This window comes from Phalangium opilio, unplaced genomic scaffold (genome assembly GCF_054372755.1).
Source record: "Phalangium opilio isolate 3A_F unplaced genomic scaffold, DU_Popi_V2 ptg000329l_1, whole genome shotgun sequence".
NCBI classification, from domain to species: Eukaryota; Metazoa; Arthropoda; class Arachnida; order Opiliones; family Phalangiidae; genus Phalangium; species Phalangium opilio.
The window spans coordinates 7,743,540-7,757,264 of record NW_028324226.1 but is presented as its reverse complement, the minus strand read 5'-3'; the positions used below and the strand labels follow the sequence as shown (position 1 = coordinate 7,757,264).

Below are 13,725 nucleotides of genomic sequence, written 5' to 3'. Positions count from 1 at the left end.
AACTTTCTCAAACCTCCCTGATTTTTACTAAAAATTGTAAATATCCCCGAGATTTTTGTGAACAATTTATTCCCCAGGTTTGCGTCTAGACCAATGAGATAGAATATATATATTAAACCTAGAGTCACAACGTGAGAGCTCGAGATCGACGTTTCGCGATACACCTTTTGTCGAGCATGAATCTTTATCAAATACGGGTGGCGCCACCTATTAATCACTTGAAGAACGTTTTCATTACCGTCTGCTGCTACAATCTGTGTAACGAGCTGTCAAGATAGTTTTTTTAAACGTGTTAAACAAAATGCGCGAGTTAAATAATAAAACTCTAGTCTTTTTTTTTAATCTAATAAATAGATGAAATAAAAATCATAACGATGTTTCTGATTGCCAAATAAGCAAGTAAAAGTTGTAATTAGTTCCGCTAGAGGCTCCCAGGTGGCGCTGTCATGTTTTGATAAAGGTGCTTGATAAAAACAATGTGTTTCGCGGTAAGCCGATTTGAATTGTAACTCTATCTATCTCATTGGTCTAGACTCTAGAGTCAAATACTCTTGTTTAAAATCTATTTTTAAACAGAAATTTCAACTAGAAAATAAATACAGGTCTAAAATTTGTATTGCATTTGAAAGAAACTAGAAACAACCCAAGGGAACAATTTGAAGAGCTTTTATTATTCAAATCCCCGACAAATTACAATTATTTTGAGCTCTTCGTGGGCATAATGATACCATCATACTTCTGTTGGAACCATTTCATCGCTTCTTCTTTCGTTAGTCGGTGAGGAAAGCCAATTCGGCCCTTCTTCTTCCTTCGGTGGGCTACGTTGAAACCAGGCCTTCCCAAAACAACGTAAAAGTCCAAACCATAAATACCGATGGAAGGATCGTACTTGATTCCCAAATCAATGTGTTCTTGAATACCGAAACCAAAGTTTCCGGTATCCGAGAAGTTCTCTCTTTTCAATTCGTATTCTCTAACCTGCAAGAAAACATTGCGGATCTCAATTTAGTTCTTATTAATTTGAAAGTCGTTACCCTAAAAGGCAAATAGTATTGTAATTTCCCAAACGAACTTTGAATTAAGAATGATCAAATTAAATTTTGTTGGGCTATCGCTACACAATGTCAAGTATTCTAAATCAAGCTTCTAAATTCAAGGATGGCACGAAATCTTCCGACTAAAAATCTACAGACTACTAAAGGTTATTCTTGGCCAAAATGAACATATTATTGCTGACCATTTTAAAGGGAGGGTGAAGTAGAAAATCAAGTGATTTTTTATCGATTCTTCTACTAATTATAAGACCCGTCTGCATAGTGAAACATTCAGGAAATACTTCCGAATGATTTTAAAATTCAAATTAGGTTCAGATTTTAAGGATAATTTTAAATAAAGACCTCCGACCAATGGCGTAATGCCCTGCCTTTTTATTAACAAATTTCTCGTGGCACGCTCCATGTCTCGCGCCACGATTGTCACGTCGCGCGCCTAATTTGATCAAATCTCGTGATAAATTTCATTCAACACTTAACATGCCACGAGAATTTTGTTAATAAAAAGGCAGGGCCTTACGCCATTGGTCGGAGGACCTTCTTTAAAATAATCCTTAAAATCTGAACCTAATTTGAATTTTAAAATCATTCGGAGCTGGTATTTCCTAGATCATATTTCACTATGCAGACTGGTCTTATAATTAGAAGAAGTATCGATAAAAAATCACTTGATTTTCTACTTCACCCTCCCTTTAAAGGAAAAGTTCATGTAACATAACATTATGCCTTAAAAGAATGGTCTTTTTCTATATATAAAAGGAAAAATATTAAAATAAAATAAATAAATGATCTATTATTACAAAATAATTAGCATTTAATTATTCTTAAAAACGAGGACTAATGCGCCATCCGCCATTGGTTAATGGCGTCTGCTAAATCGAACCTCTCACCAGTTAACCCTTTTAGCTTGAGAGAATTCAATCATTCTGGTAGGGGTAAGAGGTTTGGTTTATCAGATGCCACTAAGGCAATGGCGGATGGCGCAGTAGTCCCCGTATTTAAGTCCACTAATTAAATTCCAATTATTTTGTAATAAGAGATCATTTATTTTTCCTTTCATATTCAGGAAAATTACGCTCTTCTATGACATAATGTTACGTTCCGTGAACTTTTCCTTTGACTTGATAATATTTTCATGAATTTTAAATCCTTAACTTAATTAATTTCTCATTCATTTTTATACAAATCCATCCTAGTGAGCTTTCAATAGAGTTGTACTGAGAAGGGAGGAGCTACGGGAACGTGACGTCAATATTGGAGGTCTAAATTGTATGGCTTAATCTGACGACTTCCAATATGGTCGCCAAAAGTGAGGTAAGAGATAGGAGGGTGTGACGTCACGAGAAAATTCGCGGTAGCAGACTATTTGTTTAGGGGAGGAGCTAAGATTCATGGGGCAATTTACACAGCCATATTGGTGGGTTCAATATTTAACTGAAATCTCTCTATAGAGTAATAGCATCCTTCTACCTTCGACTCTATTAAGATCTTAGGGGAAATAACACGGGGTGCCATTAGTCTATAATCGGGGGTTTATTAATTAAACACCTCAAAAATAATTAGGATAAGGACAAACTAAAAACATTAATTAAATAACTTGAAAAGATCAATCATAACCATAGTTTCAAATTTCACATCGAAAAGTCAAATAAACTCAGTTTTACACGAGAATTTGTTAACGGAATGTATCTTAACCATAGTATCACGCTTAGTATGGTGTTGTAAGCGTGGGTTGCAAAAGTAAGAATTAATATAGGCATAAATTATAACTTTAAAACAGAATCTATTCAACTGAGATGAAAAGTCCTGCCCATATTATGCCATATTAACTAAAATAGAGTAATGGCACCTACTTGCCTTTGACTGTATTAAGCTCTATGGGTAGTTAACATGGAGTGCCACTACTCTATAATAATTTTAAAGAATTTACCTTAAGACCCTTTTCTAGAATTTCTTCGGCTTTTGGACCTCTGACTGTGCAATGAACGGCAATTTTTTCATTACGCCTGATACCAAAAGATCTTACAGTGTATCTGGCTTTTGAGAATACCGGCTGTTGTCCGGTAAGTTGTTCTAACACCTATGAGTGACCAATTTGCCAAAATTTCTCGATTAATAACGTCTGTTTATAAATAGTCAATAATTTCAGGGTTCATACAACTTTTGGAAAATAAATTTCCCTGAGATTTCCATGTTTTTTCCCATATACTTCCCTGAGTTTTACAGGTTTTTCCCGTATATGGAATATCCTATGGAGCAAATGTTAACGAAGGAAAGGGGGGGATAAATAGGACTATAACATACTCAAAGGCCATCCCTGTATCTCTAGTAGAACCAGAGTTACGAGCCTCCAAAGTTTAGCGTAATGTTAATCCTATGGAGAGGGGGGGGGGTATGTTTACGGACATTTTGCTTCATTACTCGGCCCCTGTTTGTCGTAGCCGTACATTTTTAGTATGGTTAGATGGGGGGCAAATAGGACTATAATATACTCAAAGGCCATCTCCGTATCTCTAGTAGAAACAGAATTATGAGCCTCCAAAGTTTAGTGTAATGTTAATCCTATGGAGGGGATGTTTATGAACATTTTGCTTAATTACTCGGCCCCTGTTTGTCGTAGCCATACGTTTTTAGTATGGTTAGATGGGGGATAAATAGGACTATAACATACTAAAAGGACATCTCCGTATCTCTAGTAGAACCAGCGTTACGAGCCTCCAAAGTTTGGCGTAATGCTATTCCTATGGAGAGGGGGGGGGTATGTTTTTGAAAATTTTGCTTAATTACTCGGCCCCTGTTTGTTGTAGCCGTACGTTTTTAGTATGGTTAGATGGGGGATAAATAGGACTATAATATACTCAAAGGTCATCTCCGTATCTCTGGTAGAACCAGAGTTACGAGCCTCCAAAGATTAGTGTAATGTTAATCCTATGGAGGGTATTTTTATGAACATTTTGCTTAATTACTCGGCCCCTGTTTGAAGCGAATCTCCCCGATTTCCCTGAATTTTACTAAAAATTCGAAATTTCCCTGAGGTTTTTGTCAACTATTTATTTCCCTGATTTTTCCAGGTTTTCCTGTTTTCCAGGTTTGTATGAACCCTGTAATTTGTTGCTAATATCTTACCTTGGCCGCTCTTGTAAGCTTGTCACCAGACTCTCCAACGCAAATGTTTAAACATAGCTTACGGATACGAACTTCTTTCATAGGGTTCTTATCCTTGTCTTTCGCCGGAGCGCTCTCCTCCGGTTTCTAAAAAACGTTTAAATGAAATAAAAACAACTGATAAATATTCAATAAATGCCGAAAAGGCTACGCTTAAAATTAAATTATTGGCGTAATATTATCAAAAAAGTTGGAATAATTAAGGAAGACAGTCCAACCATGCTTCGTATCATTTTAAATGCCCAAACTGGAACACGTTCAGGCAAGTTTGTTGGGCCTAACCAAACCCAGGCTTAATTTAAAGAAAACTTTCCGGACTTTTATAATTATTCTTTCTAATAATTGTAATAATAACTTAAGGTTAAAATAAATAGTGGGTTACAAGCTTTATTTTGCGGTATTTATAATTAATTAAAGAGATTAATAGAGATTAAAATAGGAAGAACAAATCCATCACACGTACCTTCGCCATGATTTTACCAAAGAAGAATGAAATAATAACAACCGCAAAATGTACTACATCGACTTTGGACTATACATTCCAGCATCGGGAGCGGTACGGCAAAGTTCGTTCAGTGCAATCGCGAAATTCAACCGTTTGAACCGAGCCATCTGTTATTTTGAAATTTATTCAGTTATATCATAAGTTTATAAGATATCTTATAAACTTATGGTTATATTGGTTGCGTTTATGATAACTGGACAAAAAAGCTGCTAAAATATCCAATGTTAAATCAAATAGGGTGAAAACCGGTCTCGAATCACGAAGTCTGAACGGTGTGTACCAAGGTGATCGACTTGTACCGTGGAGTCTCATACCATAGATTTTTTTTAGTTCTTTGTCCGGGAATAGAGCCATGTTATCTCGTTAATTTTAGTGGTGTTGCGGTATATATTAAACATAGCTATTAAGTCATAGGACGTTTCAGTACGCGTCACTATCACTGTTCACAGCTTACGGTATACTATTTACTCCCAAGTTTAAAGTTAATTAATTATTTTCTTTACATTATTTAGGAAATCGGTCCCTAACGATGACTCAGTGAGCCGAGCGTACACAAATTCAACTCCAAGGTTCAATTCAATATTATACATCTCTAGTGCACTGCACTGCACAGGGTGGGAAATAAGGATTTTTTTCAAACTGGACATTAGGCCAGTGAGTAGTGACCCCTGGCCTGGGGTACGTTCAGTAACCCTCTTTGATGACAGCGCTTACTAAGCGATGCCAGATTTTCACTACTGTACGCTTTTTCGCGTTTCCGGTTTTGACGTCATGATGCTCAGCGCTTGCTCATCAGAAAAACCATCTAATCGATATGGTTTTTTTGATGGCGTGACGTAGCGCTTGACTGTTGTTGGCGCGGGATTTAAAAATTAAATTCCAATGATGCTATTCCAACAGTAATTGTATTAGTTTTCTTTACAAAACTACTTCTACCATTCAAATGGACATAATTTTCTTAAACAATTTCATTATTTACGAGCTCGTTAATAGTGGACAAGAACCATTTGCGCTTCGTAACGTTTTGAGGGCTAGTAAGACGTTTCCCCAACCCCATTTTCGAAAACAGCGCTAACTTAAAAATGTGACTTTTCCGTTCAACAACCATTTACGTCACTGTGACGTCTCGAGCCCATCAAGAAAACAGCGATTTCTTTGAGATTTTCGTTACTGAACGTACCCCTGGAGTAAATAAACTGGTCCATAATGACCATTGACCAGGGCACGTCGTCTGCTAAACTAAGGAACGTGCATAATTAAAATATTTGAGTTCACGTCTGGACTCTGCTATCCTTGAATTTTCTTAGTAACCCCGTGGACCACTAACCCCCCCCCCTCCGATTTAATTTTTAAATTGGACCAGGCAATTTTTAAAATGGTCATTTACCCTTTGCCACCGCCCTATTTCCCACGCTGGCACTGGCGGCACTGCACTTTTGCTGGGCTGCTGGCAGCACTGCGGCCTTGATCCTTGGATTGTTTGCTCACTACCTCCTATATAAGAACAGGGATGCCATATTGGGCTGGAAAGCCGCCAATTGGGCTTCTTCTGAAAAATATTGGCTGGAAATAAATGGGTTGGCTGTTGGCTGGAAATTGGGCTGGTCGGGGTTTTTCTTTGGCTTTCTGTACTTAAAATACCGCCAATAGGCGAAGATCATTAAAATGGCCAAAAAACTGACAAATGGTACTGTCAAACCATTGGTGTAGCTTAAAATTCGTCAATTTATGGTAAAATAAAGTGGTTTCATTTTGTTTTGGGCTTTTAAAAATGGTGTCAGTATGTAATATGCATTGAAATTTCTAAATGAAAAACAAATTCCAAATTTTCACGATAAATTTTTGGCTTGTTTTTGTGCTGGATTGTTTAGATCTTAGTCAGTTTTTGGGCTTATTTTTGAAATATAGATTGGCGGTTTTTTGGGCTTGTTTCCAATTTCATTTTGGCGGGTTGAAGGTTTTCAATCTGGCATCCCTGTATAAGAATCTACTCGTAGTAGGATTTATGGGGGTTTTAGTTAACTAAATTGCTAACAGTTAGAGGGTCAATTTTTAAAATCAACAGAAAATAGTAAAACAAAGTTTATCTAATCTCTTAATTATCTTCAAATGTTAATTCGAAATTTTTAAGATAGGGGACTCGCTCTGTAGACTTGTCTCTTTAAACACTAAGCCTTGGCTGCTTTGGCGGTCTTATAAAGTTAAAAATAATCAGTTACCTCACCTGGTCAACTTGAACTTCAACCTTAAAATTTGATAATATATTTTAGTTGTGCCTTCTCAGTAAGTTGGGGAGATTATAAATAGTTACAATATACATTGATTGAATTGTTCTTTGCTAAATTATTATAGACACCCATGCAGCAAAAAGAAAAATATGCCAATGAATTTGACCGTCCGAGGAAGCCAAGAGATCAGGCTATTGCCGAATTCTTTTGTGGCTGGGGGTCGGGCTTCATAAACATTGCCGTAACATTTCCTATCTACAAAATAATGTTCAGGCAAATGTTACACGGCATAGACATGCAATACGCTTTTAACCAAATACGCAAAGAAGGTATACAATACCTTTACAGAGGATGCCTACCACCCTTAATCCAAAAAACTGTTTCAATGTCCGTCATGTTTGGAACTTATTACGAATATGGGCGGTTTCTAAAACACAACTTTCCCAATATGTCACCTCCGGTGTCATTAACGGTGGCGGCTTTATTAGCAGGGTCAACGGAAGCCATCTTAAGCCCTTTAGAACGTGTTCAAACCCTATTACAAGACCATAAATACCATAGTCGATTCAAGAACACGTTTCACGCATTCCAGGAGCTTAGAGTTTATGGATTTAAAGAATATTATCGAGGGTTGACACCGATTTTAATGCGAAATGGGCCGAGCAACGTTATGTTCTTCGGTTTAAAATCCTCGATAAAAGATGTCTTTCCCGAAAGAGAAACGTACCTAGCTAATTTAGTTGAACATTTTATAAGCGGGGCGCTAATTGGGGCCTTCATTAGCACAATTTTTTACCCTATTAACGTCATTAAAATCAAAATGCAAGTGTCCTGTGGAACGGAATTCATTTCATTCCGACAAGCGTGCAAATTGACTTACATAGAGAGGGATAGGAGTATAAAGAAAATGTTTTACGGTGTGCATGTAAATTATACAAGAGCCTTGCTTTCATGGGGTATTATAAACGCCTCTTATGAACTATTAAAGAAAGCCTTACTCGATGCACCTAGTTAAAATTATTAATTAATTAATTATGAATAATTTAATGCGGTACTTTAAATTTATAATAGACCATTTTAAAACAAATATTTAATAAAATGTTATTAATTTCTGAAAAGTTTAGTAGTAAACTTTGAGAACAATGTATTTTCGTCTATTATTAAGTTAAATTTGACATCTAAAGCTATTTTATAGTTGACTGTTAAAGTTTCAAAAATGTGTAAGTTTAGGATTGTGATCTTATGCCCAGAATATCGAAGAATTTCCTAAGTTGATATAAAAACTACTCTGGGGCACCCAAGAATTTCCATTGCGACATTCAATCATTAGACATTTTAGGTGGAGTTATTAAAGGGATAGTGAAATGGCCAGAAAACAATATTTTAATGGATTTAAGTGTTTATGATAAAACAAGATTAAAATTATGAAATTAACTTGCCAAAAACTTTCCGTTAATTTTATACATAGTTTACAGACTAGGAGGATTCATACCATTCACATGCTTTACACCATGGATGAAGGATGCGCGTGAGGAAATTTGTTTTCACACTATAGGATCGGCAACTCCCTATCTCGAACGACAGAATATTCTGTATATACTCTGTTACAACGTCGGTTGTCAGCACGCGCAAAGCTATTTCTCTATGTAACGTAGCTTTGTACGTGCTGTCAAGAGACAAAACACTTCAGGATCTTCAGGATTTAAAATATCCGCGAGTTTTTTAGCTCGAGTGCACGGACCTCTAGGCCTTAGTTTCAAATACGTGTGAAATTGCATACAGTCTACTACACGTATTTGAAACTAAGGCGTAGAGGTCCGTGCACTCGAGCTAAAAAACTCGTGCATATTTTAAATCCTGAAGATCCTGAAGTGTTTTGTCTCTTGTCAGTACGCGCAAGGCTAGATTACATAGAGACCTAGGTTTGCGCGTGCTGACAACCGATGTTGTAACAGAGTATAAACAGAATAAGCTGTCGCTCGAGATAGGGAGTTGCTGATCCTGTAGAGTGAAAACAAATTTCCTCACACGCAACCTTCATCCATGCTTTACACAATGAGACCTGGCTCACTGGTGGAGTCAAAAGCCAGGACTCCTTTTGTAAATAGTATGAATGTTCCTATTCTGTAAACTATGTATATAAATTTTCATAAGTATCAAAATTGATGGAATGTATTTGGTGAACTTGTTAAAGGGTTTAGTGTTATTTTATCAATCTAAAACCATCGAAAAATGGTTGTCAAACCAATTCATTCTCTCTCTAATAATAATAATAACATTCAAGTATATTTATAGAGTAAAATCAATTGTTCTCATAGTTTACTATCAATTTAAGTCTTCAAAATCTGTTTTTCTCAACTTTCGCTTCACTTCTGTGAAACGAAATTGAGGCTCGGAATGCCGTTAAAATATATAGAAAGCCATAATGTTTCTTGAGAGGGAGAAAAAGAGAGTAAATGATTGAATAATAATGTTGATTGAGAATATTTAAAATGGTCTACTATTCTAAATTACTTGGAAATAAAATAAAATAATTCAAGATATGAATTTGAAACTGCTACAATATTAAAGCTATAGATTGGTAATTTATATTTGTGTCATATAGTTATCCTCCATTCATACTACTAAGAGAAAACGTATATGATTAAATTAACCCGACCTAATTTGATTAGTTAATTACCGTAATGACTTGTCGTCAAACTGCAAACCTTCGCGAAAGTGGCACAAATTTTAAACGTCGTTAAATTTTAAGGGTGGGCGAATACTCGTTTAAAACGAATAATTCGATCGAATATCGAGACGAATAACCGTCTCGGTATTCGTTTGAAGCCATTTTTACTATTCGAACGAATATCGAATACCGACTTTACTATTCGATAAATATTCGACAACCAATTTCGCAAAGGGCCAAGGCCTAACTCCGCTATTTTAGGTACCAAGATGTGTACAAAATGTGAAATATTAACCCCTAAAAATATACTTTCACTAAAAGCATAGTCATTTTTCATTTCCGAATAAATATTTTGTAAAAAATTGTTACTAACAACCTCCTTTAGTACTTCGTCAATAGCAGGCCTTGATATTCGACAAGTATTCGCGAATAATAGGCCTAATATTCGTCTCGGTATTCGATAAGACTATATTTTCGTTAAGCCTAACTATTCGATATTCGATTAAGAAATCATTATTCGTCTCGGTATTCGATAAGAAAATTTTTGGGTATTCGATATTCGTCTCGATAGTAAAAAAGCGGTATTCGCCCATGCTTATTAAATTTATATAAATTCAACTTTAGAAAGTTTTGTGTACGGTATGGACTATTTACTGTGAAATTGTTGAAAATTGTGATATCTGTAGTCATAATACTTAAGCCAAAAAGAAAAAGTTCATAAAAGTGAAACTGGCACTGTTCTAAGCTATAATTTATATATTGAATGGTAATAACGATAATATATAAATACAATTTGTGAGATATGTATTTTAGTTGAATTTTTATTATTTTATTACTGTTGATGTACATCTTCATGTACTTTAAAATTTTGTTTAGTATTAAATTGTTTGTTTATGAAAATGCTAGAATTTAAGAAATAAGCAGTTGGATCATGGATATGTGTAAATACTTACGTACCATGGATTCCCTACTAGGCCAAAAAGCTTACCATCAAATATGCTTTACACCCGCGGATGTGAGACGGCTGTAAATCGGGGCGGAAATGGCTAGATATTAGCATAAGTTTATAATGCCTCTAAGTACTCGTATCGCTTCCACTTCTATGGCAATAGTGTTTGTCTGGCTCCTTTTAATGAAACCCTATACTCTCTCCGTATCATTTATCACCTCAACTTCAATACAAAATTGTACTGCCTAGCCTAGCGTTTCTTTCATCCCTTTTAGAATGTTTCAGGACTGAAACCGCCTCTATCTCAGGAGAGAGAGAGGGATTTGGGGTTGCTTAAGTAAAATTCGTTCCCCCCAGTGCCTGCCTATACGAAAGTAAAACTCTCCTTTATTCCACTGGATGATTTTTTTTCGTCTCGACCGCTTGGTGGCTGCACCGCGACAGAAATTTCAAAATTTTCTCTTCGGATCTTAGCGCTATACGAGTTCTGACGTCACAGTAGCCTGCAGAAGATGCCCAGTTGTAACCCGTATTTGTGTACTTAGAGGCATTATAAACTTATGATATAAGGAACTATAACTCTCCAGAGAATCCTGAGTGGGTAGGTTTGAAATTAAGCCTATGCGCAGAGAGAGAAAAAATACGAATTTACCGTTCACTGACAATATTGTGGGGGGATGGGGGGTATTTTTTTCTCTGAACGGGCGCCCAAGCGAAATGCCTTGTAGAACGTGGGAGATGGGAATCCATAATACGTTAGTATTTATACATATCCATGGTTGATAAGCAGTATTTGTAATTGCTGTTCATGGTTATAATGGTAATTCCTATTACCATACGTCTATAATAATGTGCTACCGCGAAGCTGGGGGGGGGAGGAAACTGTGACGTCAATATTGGGTCCCGAATTTGTATTGCCCAAGCTGACGACGTCTCGCGACTGCCAATATAGTCGCCTGAAAATAAGGTAAGAGATAAGAGCATGTGACGTCACTACAAAGTTCGTGGTAACACACTATTAGGGAGTATATTATAGACTTTTGTTATTTTTTTGAATTTCTCAAAATTTTACAGGCAACCCAGGAACCATCTATTAATTTCGTCTCATAGCTGATTGAAAAGTTCCACCTCATAATGTGTAAAGAAATTTTTAAAATATCCTATTGGCTTTCTTAAAGCTAAGTTTTGGTGGCGTTACCGATGGGGAGGTTGCAGAATTGACCAATACGAATATTACATTAACGGAAACAACTTCCAGGGGCAAGTCACCATAATGGATAAGTTACCTCACGCCAAGGGACACCGCTAGAGGCAAAACCGAGTTGGCTAGCCTCTCACAGTGAGCTTGGGCTGCCTCTAGTGGTGTCTCGTGGCGAGAGGGAAATATCCAGTATGGAGGCGTAACCCTGGAAGTTTCTTTCTCTGTATGTAATATTCGTATTGGTCTATATGTTGCAGAGGTAGGAGATTGTGGGCTATGACCAGGGAGAAAAGTCGAAGTATGATTGAGCGATAATGGCTATAGAGTAACGGCAGTACTTTCTATGCAAACGTCATACCTTTCTATCTCTTAGCTCAATGTCACCCCCCCTAATGGACGCGTACAGTATCCCCTCTTACAAGAGCGCGCACAGAGGGAGGGATACACAGTCTACACCCTCTCTACCGCCACTAGTCTATGGGCGAACTGAGGCAATGATAGTCTCCAGGTGTTCCTTGTGCACGCCCCTACCCTTCGGTAGGCGATTGCTAAGTGCTGCCGCGTAGCGCCACTGTTTTTGTATGAGAACTAGCTTCTTTTTTAAGACACGGGGCATTCTTGACGTTTCCGTACCGGACAACCTTACCAAATTTTTCTCATAGGGAATTAAAGTTTTGGCGGAATTTAACTTTTAACAAAGAAAGTAACGTCAAAATATACGACTCAGCAATCTGACACCAAATTTTTAGAAATTACGTCTAAAGCGAAATATTAGCTACCTAAACATTTTCTAAAATAATCCTGAATCTAAAATCATTTGATATCTGATCGTAATGAGCGGATGAGCCAGCTGCACAAGTGTAATAAAATCACTGCTTTCACTGGCATGTTCTCCACTGCCTCGGTTTGGTTCCCTGAACTGAGATAACACTAGACTATTTCGAAAATTACATACAGAGAAACCAACGTATAGGAGCGACGCCGCCATTGGCATATTCTGACCTGTGAATCTTCCTCTTGCTAAGAATCACCGCCAGAGGCAGTAAGAGTTGGCTAACATCCCTCGTTTGTTGAACTCGGGCTCCATGTGGCGTTTCTTCTTGGCGCGACGGAGAATACCCCAATGGTGGGCGTGGTCCTATCTGTGTGTTGGTTTCATTGTATGCAAATTCCGAAATTGTCTATTCAGAAGACGTTTTGGTTCCGTTTGATTGTTAAAGAGATCTTTCAGTTCTCGCAAAATCCGCCAGCGCTGCGGCAATGAAGGGCGGGAGGGTAAGCAAGTAAGTGCACAAGTTTCTAGAGGGTCCTTCTAAAGGGACTGTAAAGAGGCATCGGCCGGTGGGTACAAATAATTGAAATGCGTCATAGGCACGTGACTGAGGAAAGGCGTGGTTCAAAGAAACTTATTGGTGGAATTCATAAACGTCGGACGCAACGCAACTTAGTACAGGCGAAGGCAGGGCGTCGTGCTCAAAAGTTTGCTTTTTGCGCACGACGCCCTGCCTTCGCCTGTACTACATTGCGTTGCGTTCGACGTTTATGAATTCCACCTTTAGTTCGTTTTATTTCGAAAACTACCACTTCCGAAAATTGACGCTGCAATTTCGCGAAAAAAAAGGACAAGGCGTCCAATTTCACTCCATGTGAAGTCTTTGCATTTTTGCGTCACGTGGTGCCTGTGACGTATTTCAAAACATTTATCCCACCCGACGATGCCTTTTTTACAGTCCCTTTAAGTTGAAGCAAAAGAGAATTAAGGAAAGGAAAGTTATTCGAGCCAAGATGGGTTCAGAGATGGTAGTAAAACCAACAAATTTTTGATTTGTTTCGGAGCTTTGATCTTTGACGGCATAGAGTCCAGCCAAGTAGTATGTGCATTTTTCTTAACACTCGAGGTTATACGAAGGGATATCTTTCAAATGAACTCTCCCTTATTTTTGCCACGTATTGA

At 37.4% G+C, this 13,725-nt stretch overlaps 2 protein-coding genes across 3 annotated transcripts; one reads left to right on the top strand and one right to left on the bottom strand.

Annotated features, from left to right (window-relative positions):
- Window positions 1–650: 650 nt before the first annotated feature.
- RpL11 (ribosomal protein L11) lies at window positions 651–4,807 on the bottom strand. Of its 2 annotated transcripts, none has more exons than XM_089859357.1 (4): window positions 4,681–4,807; window positions 4,179–4,304; window positions 2,983–3,132; window positions 651–978 (listed from the first exon to the last, which is right to left on the bottom strand). In XM_089859357.1, exons 1-4 carry the CDS (start codon window positions 4,687–4,689, stop codon window positions 697–699), a joined length of 567 nt encoding a protein of 188 aa, XP_089715483.1. In that variant the 5' UTR covers window positions 4,690–4,807; the 3' UTR covers window positions 651–696. The 2 variants fall into 2 exon arrangements, with proteins under 2 accessions (XP_089715483.1, XP_089715481.1); XM_089859355.1 differs by lacking the exon at window positions 4,681–4,807 and adding an exon at window positions 4,436–4,465.
- Window positions 4,808–5,061: 254 nt separating this feature from the next.
- On the top strand, window positions 5,062–10,521 carry LOC149610632 (mitochondrial nicotinamide adenine dinucleotide transporter SLC25A51-like). The gene is made up of 2 exons (XM_089858726.1): window positions 5,062–7,005; window positions 7,075–10,521. The coding sequence occupies exon 2, from the start codon at window positions 7,081–7,083 to the stop codon at window positions 7,963–7,965; it is 885 nt and encodes a 294-aa protein (XP_089714852.1). The 5' UTR covers window positions 5,062–7,005; window positions 7,075–7,080; the 3' UTR covers window positions 7,966–10,521.
- Window positions 10,522–13,725: the final 3,204 nt, after the last annotated feature.